Source organism: Megalobrama amblycephala, linkage group LG5 (assembly GCF_018812025.1).
Source record: "Megalobrama amblycephala isolate DHTTF-2021 linkage group LG5, ASM1881202v1, whole genome shotgun sequence".
In the NCBI taxonomy this organism is placed as follows: Eukaryota; Metazoa; Chordata; class Actinopteri; order Cypriniformes; family Xenocyprididae; genus Megalobrama; species Megalobrama amblycephala.
Window position 1 is genome coordinate 33,335,345 of NC_063048.1, and position 21,034 is coordinate 33,356,378.

At 36.5% G+C, this 21,034-nt stretch overlaps 1 protein-coding gene across 3 annotated transcripts in view; it reads right to left on the reverse strand.

The window, feature by feature from the left end:
* pacrg (PARK2 co-regulated) overlaps positions 1-21,034 on the reverse strand; it is a 128,192-nt gene that overhangs the window by 43,338 nt on the left and 63,820 nt on the right. For all 3 annotated transcript variants that reach the window (XM_048191903.1, XM_048191904.1, XM_048191902.1), the window contains 2 exons: positions 10,514-10,685; positions 7,326-7,475 (listed from right to left, as the gene is read on the reverse strand). In XM_048191903.1, coding sequence (XP_048047860.1) covers positions 7,326-7,475; positions 10,514-10,685 — 322 coding nt within the window. The remainder of the gene's footprint in view (positions 1-7,325; positions 7,476-10,513; positions 10,686-21,034) is intronic.

Consider the following 21,034-nt stretch of genomic DNA (forward strand, 5'->3'; position numbering starts at 1 on the left):
AAAATAACATTAAAGGGATAGTTCACCCAAAAATGAAAATCATTTACTCACCCTCAAGTAGTTCCAAACCTGTATGAATTTATTTGTTCTGCTGAACACAAAGGAAGATTGACTACCCCCCCATTGACTACCATAATATTTATGATAGTCAATGGGGGGTGAGATCTGTTTGGATACTGACATTCTTCCAAATATCTTCCTTTGTGTTCAGCAGAACAAAGAAATTCATCAAGTTTGGAACTAATTCAGGGTGAGTAAATGATGACGACAGAGTTTTCATTTTTGGGCAAACTATCCCTTTAAAACCAAGCATGTATTTCTAACTGGCAAAATGCTGTAAATACATGACATCCAATCAAAGTACCTCAACATAAAAAAAAACATACCCTGTCTGTGTGAGTTCTTATATTTAATGTTGATAACGAGCAAAAATGCAATTATTCCCAAATATCCACATAATTGCAAACGTGACATTGATTATTATACAACAGGTCAACAAACAAAATGTGCATTTTAAACACAGTACTGTCAGTATTTACTTTAGTATTTGCAACGAAATAATAGTTCAAATGAAAGCCACAGCAGAGCATCAGAATTGCAGCCACAGCAGAATTGTTTTGTGAACAATTCTACAGCTTTGAACGAATCATGTGTCAATCAGTAAATCATAAATACAGTAGTTGCTTCATCACTGAATTAAAGGGTTAGTTCACCCAAAAATGAAAATTCTGTCATTTATTACTTACCCTCATGCCGTTCCACACCCGTAAGACCTTTGTTAATCTTCAGAACACAAATTAAGATATTTTAGTTGAAATCCGATAGCTCCGTGAGGCCTCCATAGGGAGCAATGGACACTTCCTCTCTCAAAATCCATAAAGGTACTAAAAACATATTTAAATCGGTTCATGTGAGTACAGTGGTTCAATATTAATATTATAAAGCGACGAGAATATTTTTGGATTGACAAAAAAATAACGACTTATTTAGTGATGGCCGATTTCAAAACACTGCTTCAGGAAGCATCGGAGCACAGATGAATCAGTGTGTCGAATCTGCTGTTTGGAGCGCCAAAGTCACGTGATTTCAGCAGTTTGGCAGTTTGACGCGCGATCTGAATCATGATTCGATACACTGATTCATTTATGCGCCGATGCTTCCTGAAGCAGTGTTTTGAAATCGGCCATCACTTTATAAGTCGTTATTTTGTTTTTTTGGCGTTCCAAAAATATTCTCGTCGCTTTATAATATTAATATTGAACCACTGTACTCACATGAACCAATTTAAATATGCTTTTAGTAACTTTATGGATCTTGAGAGAGGAAATATCCATTGCTCCCTATGGAGGCCTCACGGAGCCATCGGATTTCAACTAAAATATCTTAATTTGTGTTCTGAAGATTAACGAAGGTCTTACGGATGTGGAACAGCATGAGGGTGAGTAATAAATGACAGAATTTTCATTTTTGGGTGAACTAACCCTTTAATAGTGACTCGCTCATTAAGACAGTGACTTACCACCACCTACTTGCGGTTTTAGTTTAATATTTAAAAACTTATCATTGCATATTTTTTCTATTGAACAATTTTTTATTTAAAACATTATTTATTTTATAAAGTTATTCATAGGGGTACAAAAAAATACACTGGAAAATCTATTTAGGGGGCAAATATTGTACTTTAATGGAAAAGGTATGACTGCAGTCTAAGTAGAAGAGGGGCGTACGCAGAAGGATGGTAAACCCCTTGGGGGTATGCCTCGCTAAAAAATTTTGGGAACCACTGCTATAACCAAACTCACATCCATACATTTTCAGGACTCACAACTGGACAACTAGTTGTCTGTCATGTCGTATGATGTGGGTTTTTATGTGCAGTATCGGTAAGTAACAGCAATGGAGATAAGAGCTGTGTGTCATCTGAAGGTTTCAGATCCAGTTCTGCTCTCCACCAGATATAAAAGCTGCTATCAGTTAATGAAGATTTGACGGATGAACTCAAGGCTCGATTGAACAAAAGTGTCAAAAGTGGTATTATTTTGGTCTTTGATTTTACTTTAGTCATTGTCGCTATGGTTTGAATATGGGCCTGACTCCCACTGCACAGTATTCAAGATGCTAGTGTCATTGTCTAGTGTTATCAAGATTGCCTAGGGTCATTGTTGCCCTACAGAGCCAATCTCACAACAGGAGGAGGTCGCTAAGTGGAGGTTCAAAGCACTACTGGCAACGTGTGATAAGGAACACCTGAGGCTAATAGCACCTCTGCCATGGACACACAATGAACAACATAGCCAGATCGCCACCAAGACAATCACCTGACCTTGCACCTCTGGAACTACCACCCTATGGACACAAATAGTACTTTTGTTTCAAATAAAATGCTTAAAATTTTCTCCATCTGCCTCGGGTATATATGTTTCTGTGTGTGTGTTAGCGCTTATCAGACTTGTCGGATTTCCCATCAGGAAGATTCATAGGACCAAAAGGAGTGTATCACAGCAGGTCGGTGCAGATTAATGTGGAAAGCAGACTAACAGCAGAAAGATAATGCAGGCCAATAAAAAGACTCATAGACGCACGCAGAGCACAGGAGTGAAGCAGAGGCTAACGGCAGAACAGCTCGGGGTCGTTAAGCATCATTAGGGGGACATTTGTTCACACACATTTGTCAGAAAGCGTCCTGCTAAGCGAGGAGTGTTTTCTCCTCAAGGACTGTGTACTGGACAGAGGCAAGCAGGCAGGAAATGAAGTTACTGCCATGCATGTGTAATCTACTGCATGATGGAGCAGATCTGTACCTCGTAAGAGATGTCACCGTGTTTGATTAACAACAGGACTCATCCCAGTCGGAAAACAAGAGAAGCGTGTAAACTGCATCTGTGATTCGCATGCATTTACAGTTCCAGCATATTCAGTAGTTTCAAGTATAGCAGCACACAAACACACACTCACACAAGTGTTCACACAAGCGAAATTGCAGCATGGCTACAATCCGGAAAAAGTTTTTTTGAAGCTCAAGTGACCACAAAAAACTTCCAGACTCTTAATGCTTTAAACAGACTGAAATAACATGCACACAGAAACAGTTCATTTATGACTAACCAGGGGTTAAAGAGTTCTGCCTAGAACACATTTACCACATTTTTTTTTTTTTTAAAGAAATAGTCTATCCAAAAATAGTAAGGTTTGTGTGGCTCACAATGCCATTATAATTGGTTTGATTCCCAGGGAACATAAAATGATACAATGTATACTTTAAAGGGGACATGACATGAGGAATCAAATTTTCCTTGGCATATAAGAGGTTTTTTATTCATTATTACATCCCTGCAAGTTCCATAATTTAAAACGTCCCCATCATTAATAAAAAAGCATTTATGTATACCAATAGTATCTAGCTTTAGGGACCAAGGCATTGAGATTTTCTCGTCTTTACACAATAGCTTTAAAAAAAATTCAAGGTATATATAACCATATAGCTATGGACTTTACTTATTGGTCAGTGCTACCATTATCTCTTCAAGCCTGTATCTCTACAATCAAAACGGATGTTGATACAGTATATAGCAATGTGGATATATTTGCACCAGCTCTGCAATTCACCGGCATCATTTCTATAGATGAGATAATTAAAATTACACTGTTATGATAGTTTGATTATAGTATAATTTGAGACTACAGACTATATAGATCTGATAATGTGAGACTATACAGTTTGAATTAAACCCTTTTCTTAGCATACACACAGTGTAGTTCTTTGGGCATTATTCTGATCATTGTATAAGCATTCATTTCATGTGTCATTGAACAGAGGCTCTCATCCTTTTTGATTTTCCTGGCAAAAACATGGCCTTCACACAAAAATGAGTCTAGAGGCGTTCATAGACAACCTAGGAAATTAAGAAAGGTCTCATTTTTAAGTTTCATTACAAGCTGTTCACACATTGGCAGGCAAAAAGTGAGTAATACAATTCTTGCACATAGCTTCTTTAAGAAACATTTCTTCTTCTTATGTTTCAGGATTCATTGATGAATAGAAAGTTCAAAAGAAAAGCATTTATTTGAAACAGAATTTGTTTGTAAGAATATCAAAGTTCTTACTGTCAGTTTTGATCAATTTAATGCATCCCAGCTGAATAAATATAAATGTATTAAAAAATTAAATAAATAAATGTATTTAAAAAAGGAAGAAAACTTACTGCCCCCAAACTTTTAAACAGTATATTAAATATTTAACAGCACTATAATCACTTTACTTGTTGGCAGTGAACAAAATATACAAACGATCCAAATTACACACAACAGCCCTCTTTGCTTGTGTAATTGCTTAATTCATGCAAAAGTGCTGGACAAATGTGACAAATGTGGAAAAAAAAAAAGTTTTGAAAAGCACAGAAAGCAGGACAACACACACGGACACACAACACCACAGTGCCAACAGCTGCATCCTGGGGAACAAAAGACCATTATGTAGACACAATTTCCCTCGGCCACACTGCCACAAGGCATGAAAATACACACACACATACACATTCTCACATAGTGGCCCATGACATACTCTAAGAGTGATCCGGTTTAGCACATCCAGGATATTCACAACCACCATCTACCCCCAGAGGAATCCAAAGGAGAAAGGCAGATTTGGTTTAGCTCAACGTCAGTTATCTACAAGTCTCCAAACATCTCTCTTTCTCTCTCTCTCTTTACTTAACTATGCCTTAACTATGCAGACTAAAATAGCAGCTGCTCATTTCTCAAGCTGACAAGATGCACAGTGATGTCTGATAGGCAAAGAAAACTGATATTTGGATCTAACCAGTCCTGATCTAGGCTTGTAAACCAGGCATTAAACACTTAAGAGTCTTTACCTACTGGTAATTCACAGAGGAGATTAGCATGGGGCCTGGAGCTAATGAGAGAAGCTTTTTTCTGTTCCTCCAGTGCTCCTTCTTTTGCTCAAACAAAACATTAGCAGATAATGTAACGGAATTAAGAAGACAAAAGATTCAAATTGGATATTGATCAGAGGAGTGAGGTGGCAGCATTTCGGCTGGTTAAGCCTGTGATGAGGTGATTGATCCACAATGCTTGTCCTCACGTCTGAAGATGTCTGGCAGGCCTATAGTCTGCCTGACAAAGGCAGAGAATGGAACCATGAAGTGGTCTGACTCCAGGACACAATGAATACAGAACGCTCAGGTCAGTACGCAGAACCATGTTTGAAAGAACGGCAGACATCAGATGAAAAAGAGACACAAATAAAACTACACAATCAATGCAAATACCGGCATCAGTAGACTTGTATTGGCATGTAGAAAGTCGGCATAAGCATTCAGTAATGATGTAGAATGTTCAATAAGAGTGACCCAGAGCAGTGCTGATCTCTAGCAAGACAAGGGCCTCAGAGATCAATGTAAAATCAATGTTAAGGATCAGTGTTTTTCTATATGGCCAAAAAACAGTAAAACATGTAAAACCAAAGCAGCAGAAAAAAGTATAGAATGTAGTCAATAATAAACATAATTTGCAATGGACATGAGATTGGATGAGTCATGTTCACAACTGCCAATACACATACCTGTAACCGCAAAGCTGAAATCTATACCACACAATCTATATCACTGTGCATTCAAGTCATGTTGGAATTATCTTAGTTTTGACTTTCAGACTTGTAAAAACATTTACATCAGAAAGATCTGTTGTGAAATCATGTGAAAATAAATTATTTTCTTTCAAAAGTTTGGGGTCAGTAAGTTTTAAAAAAATTTTTTATTAAAAGTAGGGGTGTGACGAGATTTCTCGTCAAGGCGAAAAGTAGTCTCCTGATGCTGCCATGACAAAGTGTTAGGATGATTAGGAAAGAATATGCCACCGCGCTACGTTTACATTACGCCTCCACTGTCGTTTTGCTTTGTATTCAAATAAAAAACATTTAATTCAGTTGGATAAAGGTCGCCGCCGCTCCATATTTACAGAGTTTTACACGCGATCGTGAAAGTGAAAGTAAACGCGAGCGCGCATTCAAACGCGATTTCAATACTCCGCATTTTGAAAGCGGCTCCCTGATGAATGCAAATATCTCTCAATATGAAAGCTATTTTAGGCTGGGCAGTGTAGTTGTAACCATCTCTTAGCTCTGTATCAAAGAAAAATTTGGTCTTATTTGCACTTTGAATATTGAGAGAGTGGGTTGCACTTATTGTAAAGTGTTGCCATAAAAAATGAATAACAGTTTTCTCTTAATCTTACTAAGCACAAACAGTAAGGTTTCATTTATTAACATTAGTTAATGCACTGTGAACTATCATGAACTAACAATGAATGACTATTTGTATTAACTAACATAAACAAAGATTAATAAATACTGTAGCAAATATATTGCTCATTGTTGATGTTGGTTAATACATTAATGATAATAAATGAGAACTTATTGTAAAGTGTTACCATGTTTATTTATACTGTTTTTATTTCTATGATCTGTTTGTGGAAAGGAGTTCAGTTAGGAGGTCAAAAGTTGTAGAAGCTCATAAATCATGTACAGTAAGGTCTGAAGAGACTGAAATCATACAGAAGAGAAGTCAGTCAGTGGCAAAACCTTTTACAGTGCTTGAGTATTGTTGTCTTTTACTGCATATGATAATTCATACTCAGAAAGTAGAACTGAAATAACATTCATTACAAGATGATTAGTTAAAACATTTCAAATACACCTGCAGAATATTTTTCTAGTCATGTATTTCGCCATTGAGGATTTCTTAAAAATAGTGTGTAAAAATCTTGTCTCGTCTCGTTCTCGTGAACTCAATCTCAAGTCTCGTCCCGTCTCGCGAGATACCCGTCTCGTCACACCCCTAATTAAAAGTCACCAAGGCTGTGATTATTTGATCAAAAATACAGTAAAATCAGTAATATTGGGAAATATTATTACAATTTTTTTTAAGGTTTTTTAAGGTTTCTATTTGAATGCTTTAAATGTAATTAGTTACTGTAATGGTAAAGCTATATTTCCAGCAGTCTTCATAATGGCACAACTTAATGTGAAATATTTGTGATATTTGACCTTTTTTCTGGGTTATATAATTAAAAGGAAATTCAAAAGAACAGCATTTATTTAAAATTGAAATCTTTTGGAACTTTATGTATGTCTTCACTCTCACTTTTGATCAACATCAGTGCAATCTTGCTAAATAAAAGTATTCATTTCTTTAAAAAAAAAAAAAAAAAAAAAAATCTTACAGACCCCAAACTAGAATGGTGTACATATTTTATTTATATGTTTTATAACAACCCAAAGTTGTTTTAGATGTGTATGAATTGCTTACTGTTCATGTTCTTGAAGATGTTTAGGATGGGGAGGATCTGTCTGTAGTATGGGACCAGCGCCTCACCCACCATATCTGCTGATACAACCAGGTGCTGCAGAACCTTCAGCGTGGTGCAGATGACCTGCCTGTTCCTCGTGTTGAGGGCGTCTGTAGACAAACACAGACAGATGTAGAGACCAAAAACACTTTGAGGTCATGAATATTTTGACAATGTGTGAAAAATGTTGCTATTTGTTATAACCCTTACTGAGGTGTTATATTTGCACATGTCCAAAACCTAAAAAAATGCTTCCTTCACAGGATCTATATAGAAGATATCAATTCAGTTCTTCTAAAAAGCCTTTAATTGCATCTTGCATGATATCCCACAATCCTGTGGTTCAGTGGTTAGTGGAAAGAATAACAAAGTATTGAATTTAAAGGGGTCATGAATTGAGAAATCAAATTTTCCTTGATCTTTTGACATATTCGCTTCATTTTACTGCTGATTTGTTTTTAAAAAAGACACAGTTCGACACAGGCCTTTTAGAGAGACTGAAAATAAACATTAATGCAGTGCCAACTATATTGGATCCGACAGTAATGTCGCAACACACAAGTGTAAGTAACAGTGTTTTTACCATGTCTCACTATTGCTTTGTCTGTTACAGATCATTTGATATTTACTTAGTATTTACACTGTAGCACTGCAGTCAAACTGTGAATAGTTGTGGTTTGCTATTCTTTCCTTTGCTTCAAAATTTATGTGATTAATGCGTTGGATTATAGGATAGAAAGAAGAAAGCACGTATTGTTTTGATTTAGCCCATTCACTGAAATCTGGAATAAAAGCTTCAGTGAGCGACATTTTCTATTTTGTAATCAGTAAGACATTACAACATGTTTCATTTTATTTAAAAAACGACACTGCAAATGACTATATATATATATATATATATATATATATATATATATATACACACGTTTTTCACTTTATCAAAAAGAATGAACTTTTAATAGCCTTTAAGAATGACAGTGCAACAAATGATGGTAGGTTCATTCATAATTGTTTTTACACTAAACATCATAGTCATCTTTTGTCAATTATAACTGTGGTAACTCTAAGTATTTAAACTTTATTTTTTCCACAACCAAAACTTATAAAGCATAATACGTATAAATGTTTCAGACTGTTGGCAAATGTTTCAACTATACAACAAGATATTTTTCAAAAACGGAAGTTTTCAAAATATAATGGAGCGGCAGTTGAAAACTATTTTACTCAAACAGCAGTGGGCCTTTACTTTCAAGTCTTGAATGCAACACATCCATCAAAAACAGTGTGCTTCAAAGAGAGGGTCAAAAACAGGATAGAAAATAGCCTATTACATCTAAATTAGGATGTTTTTAGATGTAAAAACCTTGATAACGTTATAAGTGGACCACAGAGAACATTATAAAATAAAAGAAAATTGCAGTTAATGACCCCTTTAATTCATAATTATACTTTTTTCAATGTATGATTTGATTTCTACAGAGAAATAAGCTTTTGTAGTTATTAAATCTATTTTTGGTTATGTCTTGAATTAACTTACATGAATTTGTTCAAGATCATTAGACATGATGTTATGATGTATCTCAAGCCTTTCTGAACAAGGTTTTTAGGAGGTACTTTCATATAAAAAAAAAAAACTGGGACACTTCACCCAAAAATGAATTCATTTACACTCGTTCACATCATATCAAGCCTGTGCGACTTTCTTTCTTCTGTGGAACATAAAAGAAGATATTCTGAAAACATGTCTCAGTTTTTTTCCCCATTGAATGAAATGGGCACCAAAACTATTTACTTACCAACATTCTTTGAAAAAAAAAAAAACTTTGCAGAAGAAAGACATTTATTTTGAGTGGCAGCTGTGCGCTGTACTTTAACAATCATTTCCATTTACTTCCTGCTCTCCTATATCTGAACAGCACACTATGAAATTCTAATTACCAAACAAACACAGCAAACTGTTTTCCTGCCGTGTGACATTTGCACCGAAGGAGTGTTCAATAATTCATGGTGTGTGACGCGTCTGGAGGAGTGAAGATCTGTTTCTAAATCTCTCTAAATAAGGGAACCATTAATTCCTTCCTCATATTAGGCTCTAAAAATGAACGACCTCATATACCTTTTCCTTCTCTAAATACCACAGGAGCATGACATTTAGACACTTCAGTAATTGCGTTAGTTTAACTCCTGATACAAACGTATCTGCAGCCGTTCCTGAGAGAGAGGGAAGAAGTTGTTCTATCTATCTATCTATCTATCTTGTCTGTCTGTCTATCTATCTTGTTCAAACTGCAATCAAGCAGGAGGAGGATTGTTTTATTTAATCATCCCACAGAAGCTCATTTATTCTTGATTCTGGGCTTTGATTGGACCAGTGCAGAACACCGACCTTCTGGTTTTCACTCTCTTCAGTGTGACCTTTGCTGTGTGTGTAAGGTCAGTTTTTTTCTCTCTCTCTCTCTTTTTTTTTGGAAATTAGCTTAATCCTTTCCTTTTTTTATCCATGATTTTCTAGTGTCTCCAAAGTCACAGTCTCATCCAAAGAAAAGCTTATTTTGTCTTATTTTGTTGTGCTGACAATAGGGCTAGTTGTGCTCTTAAATGCATTATATAATAATACCATTTATTAAGCAATACCATTTATGAACAGGAAGACAAGCAAAAATTAACCAAAAAAATTGATATTGTAAAAAATAATTAAATAGAATTAATAGTAAGTTATACTATAATTTAAACAGCTTCACAACAACCCCTGGCTAACAATAAAGCATTAATGGCCAATATTGCTCTCACCACACTGGATTCTTCTTTAAAATTGTTGAAACCTTCACATGGCCTTGGCCAAACTCCAGCTGTGACGTGCATTTTCAGCATTTCATTTAATTTCATTTGCTTCTAACCACCATAAACCAGATTTATGTTAATATATGATAATATATATATATTTCTTGCTTTGGAATGCTTCTTATATTCTTCCTCCAAGCTGTTTGGTTTCATGTACCCTATGCAGATGAAGTGCATACTACTGTATGTACCAGGGACAGATTGACCATAACTTTTGTGACTTACAAAAAAAGAATTAGTTACTTTGGACAGAAATAAGCAGAAAGTAAGAGGTGAAGGGAGCAGAACTCATCTTAATGCCACTCACTCTTGATTGGTATGATGAGCTGTGGAATAACAGGCAGGACCTTGCTGCCACCGTGCTCCAGCATGTCATGGATGCCCTGTCGAGCGAAGAACTCATAGGGGTGAACTGTCTCGCACAGACCATCAAAGAACAGGGGGAGGTAGTGATGGTAGTCCAGTTTTTCAATCTCCACCTGTTTAAAACACACACACGCACACAGGGTATGTGTTATTCTAAGTGTGTCTGTTAACCATGGAAGGCCAAAGGGTTTGTGTGTTTTTAAATAACCCTTTTGCTTCCGTCCTTAAACAGTCACAAGCTTCAAGCCACATAAAGACCAGCCCCCGTTTTAGTGCCCCCAAGCATACCAGCACACATTCTGGAGGGGAGACTGGGGGGACAGCTGTTCAGGGGCTTTAGAACACTCAAACATGTGACTTCCTGTTGGATCACACGTTCGCACCTGTTCTCCTTGGGATATGAGCATGGAAACACACGTGAATAGACAAGCCTTGTTTCCTGTACTGGAGTATTTGACATACAGTCACACACACTGCTGTCTTTTTCAATCTTTTCTTCTTTCGGTCACAAGTCTCAGTCAATAGGTTTCATGATGTTGTGTTCACGCTCAAACTAAATTTTAAATCAGTACTTTTTTTTCTAGTAAAATACCTGAGAACTCCTAAAAAAATAATTTCTCTTTATGTATTATATTAGAGAAGTATATATTAAAGATGCATATCTATTACATATATTTTAAACAAATTCTTAATAGCATACATTTTTAAAAATTTCAAATATTTTTATTGGGTAAAAATATATATTAAGAACCTAACGCATGTATATTTTTTTCAATGCATTTTTCCTCCTTCTTCTGTTGGTTGATTTTATAATGGGGTAGTTGGTTGAAGTGTGCGTGTGTCATATGACTCCTTTACAACTGTTCTTTGTAGTCGCAGTGTCACTGATACCTGGAGCTGTGAGCTTGAAAGTGCCCAGACCTCATCAAACCCCTCCTCAGACATGAAAGAACACACACAAACACACACACACACACACACACACACACACAGAGAGAGAGAGAGAGCATCATAAGCTTAGCAAGAGGGCTGATTGCTTAGAGCCAATTTACTGGCTAACCTTGACCTTTTCTGACTTGGTCAAGATCATCTTGGTGAGTCATACAGCAAAACTCAAGTACAAAAGCAAATATGTGCAGTTCGCTGGTAGAGAGATGATACTCACACAAACACACACACAGAGAGAGAGAGAGAGAGAGAGAGAGAGAGAGAGAGAGAGAGAGGTATTCAGAACATGAAGAGCAAGAGGAGACACATGCAGCTAACCACAGACAGATGTCTCGCATCACTGGGGTGATGTCTGTGGGACACAATCTCTGCCTGTAGCATTAATCACTGGAACACTGTGAGTGAATGTGTGGGTGGATAACCCAACATGGATATTAAAACACCAACATTGTGGGGACCAGCAGGGCCTGACATTAACACCCACCAAATGCGAGTAGATTTCAGCAATGGTGTGTAACACAGTCACTCCTACTAGCCACTTTGGCGGGTTGAATTGTATATATAATATACATTTTTCAATTGTAGTTTTTTACAACTGCATCTGAAATAATAAACTAAGTGCAATGTAGTGTTGTTAAAAATATACATTTTTCGATACATATCGATACTGAAATATCCGAAACGCTTCCAATACTCATTTTCCGCAGAATAGATACACAATACCAGCTGCGCTTTCTCACTCTCTCATCTCTCCAACAGCGAGTTGATACACAAACCTGCCTCGCTTCACTCACTTGTTTCATTTGCTACGGATGAATATTGTTGGTTTTACAGTGCTTGAATTTCGATGTGGGATTGTGCATATTGTGCATAATTTAACTTTTATTATTTTACTCATTCCTGCAGATTTTGTGCTCACACCCAAAGGTTTGAGGGTTAGGTTTAAGTTTAGGGCATATAATTAACTCAGTATGAAAACAATAGCAGTCATTAATAAAAAGTCCCTGCCATGATAGAAAAACAAACATGTATTTTTGAGCAGATCTCCAATTAAGTTTAAAAGGTCATGTTGAACATGAATGCACATACACCTGGTGTGGGTCCTGAAGGGATATTATTATTAGTTATTGTGAATTCAGTGCCAACACATATAGCCCGGGGTGCCGAGTCGCCTTTACAAAACTCATACCCCTGCAGAGAAAGACCGACGTACAACACTGCTATAGAATACATTTTATGTGTCCAGTAGTGTCACTTGAAACTCAGATTTTTTTAATACAGACGGCAGAGTGTGTAAAATATTAAAGGGTTAGTTCTCCCAAAAATGAAAATAATGTCATTTATTACTCACCCTCATGCCGTTCCACACCCGTAAGACCTTCGTTCATCTTCAGAACACAAATTAAGATATTTTGTTGAAATCCGATGGCTCAGTGAGGCCTCCATAGCCAGCAATGACATTTCCTCTCTCAAGATCCATTAATGTACTAAAAACATATTTAAATCAGTTCATGTGAGTACAGTGGTTCAATTTTAATATTATAAAGCGATGAGAATATGTCATTGCAATGTCATTGCTATGCAGGCCTCACTGAACCATCGCATTTCAACAAAAATATCTTAATTTGCGTTCCGAACTTTAACAAAGGTCTTACAGGTGTGGAATGGCATGAGGGTGAGTAATAAATGACATTATTTTCATTTTTGGGTGAACTAACCCTTTAAGCCACGATTGCAAAGATGTACCTTAATTTAAATAATTTTATTTTATCACCATTTCAATTTCATGATTACATTAAACATTATATATATATATATATATATATATATATATATATATATATATATATATATATATATATATATATAGTACACTACTGTTCAAAATTTGGGTGTTGGTCTCAAATGCTCACTAAGGCTGCACTTATTATACAGTAAAAAAAGTATTATTGTGAAATATTATTTAAATTTAAAATAAATGTTTTAGATTTTAATATATTTTGAAATGTAATTTATTGCTGTGATGACAGCTGTGTTTTCAGCAGCCATGACTCCAGTCTTCAGTGTAACAAATCATTTTAATATTGTAATTTGGAGATAAGAAACATTTCTTGTTATTAAATTATTAATTTCTTTATTTAAAAAAAATCAAATGGTAGTGTATGACTAAATTTCCAAGCCAAAATTGCAAAAGTTGTACCTTAAATTTTAATTGTTTTATTTTTTCATCTTTTAATTAAATATGTCTGTATAATATTTAAATTTTTGAAAAAGTAATGCATAAAGTTATAAAAATAGAATCTTTGTGTTATGTCAGGGACTATATCTTCCAGCAGAACATACTTAATAAATTTGCCTAATAAAATAAAGTTTTATTAAAATAATATATGTTTTCTTATTATGTAATATGTCTAAACATTTTATAAAATGAATAATGCACTGAAGGCCAACATATTCTGTGTATGCATCCCTAACAATAACCTTCAGGCTTGTTTCACAACACACACAATAGTAGTGTGTTTTCATTTCACCAAACATATACATTTAAAAAAAAAAAATTACAGAATTCACACAACCTGTGTTCACTAATCCAACAAATTCCACTTGCTGTCATTCATTTTGCATTCCAATATCCTGTGGGGTGTGGTGAATTGAATTCATATTCCTATTTGTTAAGTAAAAGAGAGCCAATTCTAAAATTATGAATTCGCTCACTCCTGGTGTGTGAGTGCTTATCTTTTAGACGAATTTTGATAGCTCTCACGTCTGTCAAACTATTTGTGCAAAATATTGATTTAGGGCTGCCGGAGATGTTAAAGGGAAGACAAATGATTTGTCACCAGTGCAAAAACAAAGAAATATGAGAAGTGTCATAAGTGTACATGCTGCGTCTGTGACATACATAAACCACAGAAGGATACTTAACGGCAGAATGCCTCAGAAGAGACACCGTTGTGCGTTTCGAATGCAACGTAAGATTTATTTCTGACCCGTTCTTTACTATTTACACATTATTTAATTTGCTGTCTGTTCAACAGACATGAGTAAAATGTCAAGTGGGATTTGAAGAAAGTGAGTCTGATCATAATGGGTCAGTCAGACAGAGGCCAGGGTCATCCCATAGCAGTCGCTATGACGACAGCAATGATTTCAGTGGCAAATAAGTGAGCGCTGAAAGTACAGGTGCAGGGAAAAAAATATGGGAGTCAGTGAAACATGTAAAGTGCTGGTCTCTCTGAAAGAGTTTCTGTTGAATGGTTGCAATTATGATCCTTTTGGAAGCCATTAAAACTGTATCTGCCCATGAGCAGGGCTGTTGAAAGCTCTTAATGCTTGACAGATTGGGCAGAAAGACAGGCAGGTGCGGTTTGAGCTTGTATAGCAGCAGTGGAACGGATGAGGCAGAGCCGAAACTAACTGTCAGCGGTCCAGATTCGCTCTGGCATTGAGGTGAGACATAAGGCTTGATGTGAGCGCCAGCAGCACATTTCTCCCAGCGTGCCGAGCACAAAGACACCTGTAGGGGAAAATGGCCAACCCGTGGTGACTATCATGAAGATGAATGACCAAACTGGCCACTTGATTTTATACCATCACATGAAGAGGAAGAAGCACTCACTGTAGAACTCAAGGACACTTTCTGAGTACCCTATACCACAGGCGACGAGTGAGATTGTATTAAATGCAATACAGACATGTTCTCAACAAATACTACAGGAATTTCAAGTTGGACAGCCAGCCTGACACACATTATGACAGTTTGAAATTTGCCCTCCATGTGTGAGAGGAGGTACATGCTCAAAGCAATGTCCTGGCTATGAGAGTGTGACCTGTGCAAGTGAAATATGTCATTGCATTTCAGAGAGAGGAAAATAACTTGGCATTTTCTCTTTCCCAGACTGTGGCTGTAAGATAGAGGAGTGTTTTTTTTAGAGGCTTATTCTGAAAGGAAATCATTCTGTTTTTCTGAGATGGTTGTGATGAAATCACCAGCTGACATGCAGAAGCACATGTGACACTGGAAGGGCTATCAAGTCACCTTTATATTTATAGCGCTTTAGACAATACAGATAATTTCAAAGCAGCTCTAAAAAAGCTGTGTCAGTCAGTCAAGATGTTCGTATTTCTCACACCAGTGCTGTTTACTATAAATGTCATGTACAGGGCTTGACATTACCACCCGCCAACCCACCAAATGTGGGTGGATCTTAGCAGTGGCGTATAACGCAGTTAATCCTACAAGCCACTTTGGCAGGCTAAATTTTATACATCATATATACATTTTTAAGAAGTCTTTTGAAACAGCATCTGAAACAATATACTAAGTGCAATGTAGTGTTGTCAAAAATATAGATTTTTGATACACATCTACTGAAATATCTGAAACGTTTCCAATACTCACTTTCCGAAAAATAGACAATACCAACTGTGCTTTCACGCTCTCTCATCTCTTCGACAGCGAGTTGACACACAACAACCTGCCTCCTCTCACTCAGTCGTTTCATTTGCTACGGATAACTCTACGGGCATGGGATTGTGTGTATTGCGCATAATTTTGCATTCTAAAAGTTAACTTCTTCTTGAGTCTTTCCATCAGTGACGACTCCGGTTTGAACAATGTAAGGCTGAACACCGTTACTGACGATCTTCATTTTGGCTGAGTGAGATTCTCCATTTTTGTTGTTGTTGAGGAACCGAAGCACGAGCTATTAAAGCTCCGCCCTCTTCTGGAAAGATGGCCGGGAGCAGCAGCTCATTTGCATTTAAAGGGACACACACAAAAATGGTGTGTTTTTTCTCACACCCAAATAGGGGCAAATTTGACAAGCTATAATAAATTATCTGTCAGGTATTTTGAGCTGAAACTTCACATTCTGGGGACACCAGAGACTTATTTTACATCTTGTAAAATAGGTCTCCTTTAAATCAATCAAAACATCAACAAAATAATAATTCAATTTAATAATTCATTTAAAAAAAAAAAAAAACATCATCTGAAAGCTGAATAAATAAGGTTTCCACTGATGTATGGTTTGTTAGGATAGGACAATATTTAGAAAATTTGGAATCGCCTTTAAAGTTGTTCAAATAAAGTCCTTAGCAATGCATATTACTTACAAAAATAAATTTTTGATATATTTACATTAGGACATTTACAAAATATTTTCATGGAACATGATCTTTACTTAATATCCTAATTATTTTTGGCATAAATGAAAATTTTGACCCATACAATGTATTGTTGGCTATTGCTACAAATATACCCACGTAATTTATGACTGGTTTTGTGGTCCAGGGTCACACATAACAAAAGGTTTCTCTACATTACTACTGAAGCTATCTGCTCTGAGCACACATGAGCAGGACAAGGACTAGGACATAAAAGAAAAAGAAAATCGTAAACAGAAGAGGCAAGCCTTTCTGTTTCTCCAGTCACCTAAGATAAAGGAATCCAAAGCCTGTGATAATGTGCGTATTGTACAGTTGGCCTGGATAACTGTAATACTGTGTGACTCACTCCCAGCTTTCCATCACCAAACAAAAACATGTCTTCATGCACTTAAGCTAATGTCAAGAGAGACCATCGGCACACATCAGCTCTAATGCCAGCAGTCCTGAAGAGCTCTAGGATGGTGACGGCTTGTAACGGCAGCGCTCCAGAGCAGACAGGCTGGAGCTGCAGCCATGAGGCTGTGAGAGGTGGGAGAGAGCTGACAGGTATTGTCAGGAAACTCAGTCAGTGGCCAGCAGACAGAGACGAGTTTGTCTCTGACGGGTTTACTGAAAAAGCTGCGGGCAAAAACAGCTTGAGCCAACACGACTCTACAACACACACACACACAATACATAGATGTTCTTATTTCTCATTCTGTTTCTAAGAGTCTCTTTTTTTCCTCTCATTTCTTCAGGCACTAAATACATTGAGCAGGAGGAAGATCACACGTACACAGAGAGAGAGAGAGAGAGAGAAAGAGAGAGAAATATATATATATATATATATATATATATATATATATATATATATATATATATATATATATATATATATATATATATTAAAAAAAAAACTGTAAATATTAAAGAAATTTAAATACTGACTGAGCTATGTGGTCTAGTGGTTAGTAGTGCTCCAACATATTGAACTGGTCAGTATAAAGGGCTTGAGTCACATTGTGTCCTAAATCAGACATTAGGTACTCTGATAAAAAACTGGCATAGAGAAACTATTTTCATTAAGAAATTGCTTATAATTTTCACAAATATTATAAAGAATCGGTAAGTAACAATGCATTAAAGTGAAATTTTGAAGTAGAAATACTGAAATGGTCCAGTATTTGTACTCCAGTATTTGTATGATTTACAACTTCGATTAATATTTTTTTAAAATGTGTATCCCCCACCTAGAAGAAACAATTACCTATGACCTGTACACCTAAAACAAAACAAAAAGACTAAATGAAATGAATTTTGAAAAATAAAATATAAACAAAAATAAGAATTCAAGTTTCAAACATGGAGTAATACAATTAAATACAATTACATTCATTTATAAACATAAAAAGTGTCACTAATAAAAATCTTGAGCTCAAATCTGAGGAATATACTTTTTAATAAAGCAAGGAAAAAAATCTCAACTTTCAACCAGAGGGGCAGGCAGAACGGAGAGCATAAAACTGCTGCGGATGAGCGATAGGGAAGTGAAGTGCATGCTTGAGAGCTGTGTGCGAAACACTTCTGCCCTAGGCAACTGCCAATATTACCTATGCCAGGATCCAGCTCTTGAACTAGTACTCATAAGGGCCATGTGAGTTTGAATATGGCTCAACATTTTTTCAGCCCCGTTCCTCCTCTTTCTCCATCATTTCCAGTCACTTCTTTGTGTCTGTCCTCATAAGTGGAGCTTCTCTAGCTGAAATTTTCACTGAAACATGGTTAGCAATGATTGGTAAAACCAAAACCCAAACTTTTTCTCTTCTAGTAACTCAGAACAGTGCCAATCCTATCTACAGTCAGGAGGAAGATGAAGAGAATAAGAAGGGTGCGGAGAGAGGTGGAAGTGGAATTCACTTTTGGGCTTTGCTAATCACTTTTGGGCTTAGGGAAAGATTGGCAGAAATGGAAAAGGAGTGAGTTAATGAGAAAATATGAGGATTCTTGTGAGGCCTTTGAATGAAATATGGCTGATATTCTCTCTGTGTGTGGTGGAGACAGGGCTGTCTGTCATTAGCACGCTGAGGGCAGAGAATCTAGGCTAAGTGTTCAGGCCATTTCTGTTGCCTTTCCAACCGACTGCGTAGATATGAGGATTTCACAGCCTATTACACATGATAATTGGAGAACATATTGAATTGGAGGCAATTTTCTCTTCTTCTTTGTATGCATAAATGTTTACAGTATTCACAGTAAAGCCTTTTCTGGAAGCATGTGACAGAGCATGCTAGATGACGGATCCAGTCACGTATCCAATATTTGTTTCTATAAATGCGCTTGGCACTCTGTCAAATAATAAATAATAAAAAACCCTAGCATAATAGAGAAGGCTATTTAAATGATGAATGTTTTGTTTACACGGTTTATTAGTAATTCCCGGCACGTAGGGCTATTCAATAACAGCACTTTACTAAAAGCGTACCTTTATCTCATTTCATTGTTGTAACTTCTCCGAAATCAATCAACAGAGTGAAAAAGAATGAGTGAAAGAGAAAAGTTATCCCTGGACAATAATTAGAGAGTATGCTTGCATTAGCTGACATAAAAGTGTGGTTACATTAGTGAAATTTTGCAGGAAATTTAAGGTCTATTGTCAATAGTGTGTTGATGTATGAAGCACAGCTCACAAAGAAGTCAATTCAAAAGCAAGCAGCTTTCTCTTGGTCAACGCAGCGATTCCGCATAACAAATCTGAGGAAATCTTTCATTCTCGTCGTAAAATTCCCAATCGCATGGATACCTATTGAAATGACTGCCCGTCAAAATTCACAGAACAACGGTAAATGTTAAGACATTTAACTAGACTTTCTGAACATCTAGTTCTAAGTTTAACGCTGCTCTGTGCTGAACATGGTACATCACTCGGTTTAAAGGCTCTAAATCAGTGTCCGGTGCAGACGGGGGACATTGATCCCTGGCTGAGGTGGCAAAGTCATAAAACAGAAGAAATAAAAAGAAAGATGGGAAGACATGAAAGTGTTTATAAAATATTAAGTGCTGACTAAATGTCATCATCACATCCATATGTCATTATAATCAGACGTAATCATAGTTGTCAGTCTGCTGACACACACATCCGTACAACTGACAGCACTCTGATCACTTCTAAGAAGTCTTGATATGAGAGAGACAGAGAGATAGGCTGCATTTACACTGCAAGTCTTAATGCACAGATCCGATCTTTTGACCATATCCGATTTTTTGGCCAGTGTATTTACATTCACTTTAGACGTTACTGTATCGGATATCTGTGTTTACATTAATTCCCGCCCAAAATGATTGTCATTGATTGTCTTTGCATGCACATGGTAGACCCTCGGGTTTTGAACGGCCGTGCTATTAAAATTATTTATATATTTCAAGTCGGGTGGTCATGATTACCTGCCAGAATGGATAAGTTAACAGCTGTCAGTGTCATGGATGTTTTGCAGCGCAAATTCTGACTGAATGAATATAGACTGAAAAATAAAGGTAATTTGCATTTGTTATTTTATCTACAGTCGTTAAATCTAGAATTCTGAAGGGAAATAAAGTAGCAGGTAAGATTACATTCATTTGAATGAATGATAACGAGAGAGCGAGTGAAGGAGAGAGCGCACACGAAAGAGAGAGTAGCCTACCCGGTGAAGCTTTTGGTTTTTAAAATTTAAAAAAACACACTGCGGTCTCTTTTAAATTAACCGGGCAGAGGTTGAAATTTAGCTGCTGAATGTGTGTGTGCGTGTGCGCAATTTCTTCCAAGGAAAAAATAGATAGACGTATAACGTTTCAACCTCAATAATTAAGCTGCAAATTTTTAGTGTGAGTGCATACAGGCACGCCTGCTTCATAAAACAACATTAAAGCTACCTTTTAGTAAGCAAACGTGTCGCCTTCGCCTTGTGGTGGTTTGGAATTCCAATGGGAATCGGATATGCGTGTTTAGACATAGGTCGCATGTCCAGAGATTGGATATGTATCTGATTTAAAACCATATTTGGAAGTGGCTCAGATCGGATGTGAAAAAATTGGATGTCGTGCGGATTTTTGCATTTACACGTGTGCAACAAATTCCGATCTGTGTCCGATGTGAGCAAAAATCTGATTTTTTGTGCCAGTGTAAACGCAGCCATAGAGACAGTCAGGGAGATCAAAGAGACATAAACCTGGTTACCAAAAGATTTAAAGCACTGAGATTTCACCAGCACAAAAGCTATATCTTCTTTAACATGACTTGTATAGTGAACTAACTGCTAATGTAACTCATATAAACAAATTATGATGGTTATAATGCTGCATATATAGGCAGCAGGTTTACTAGGTT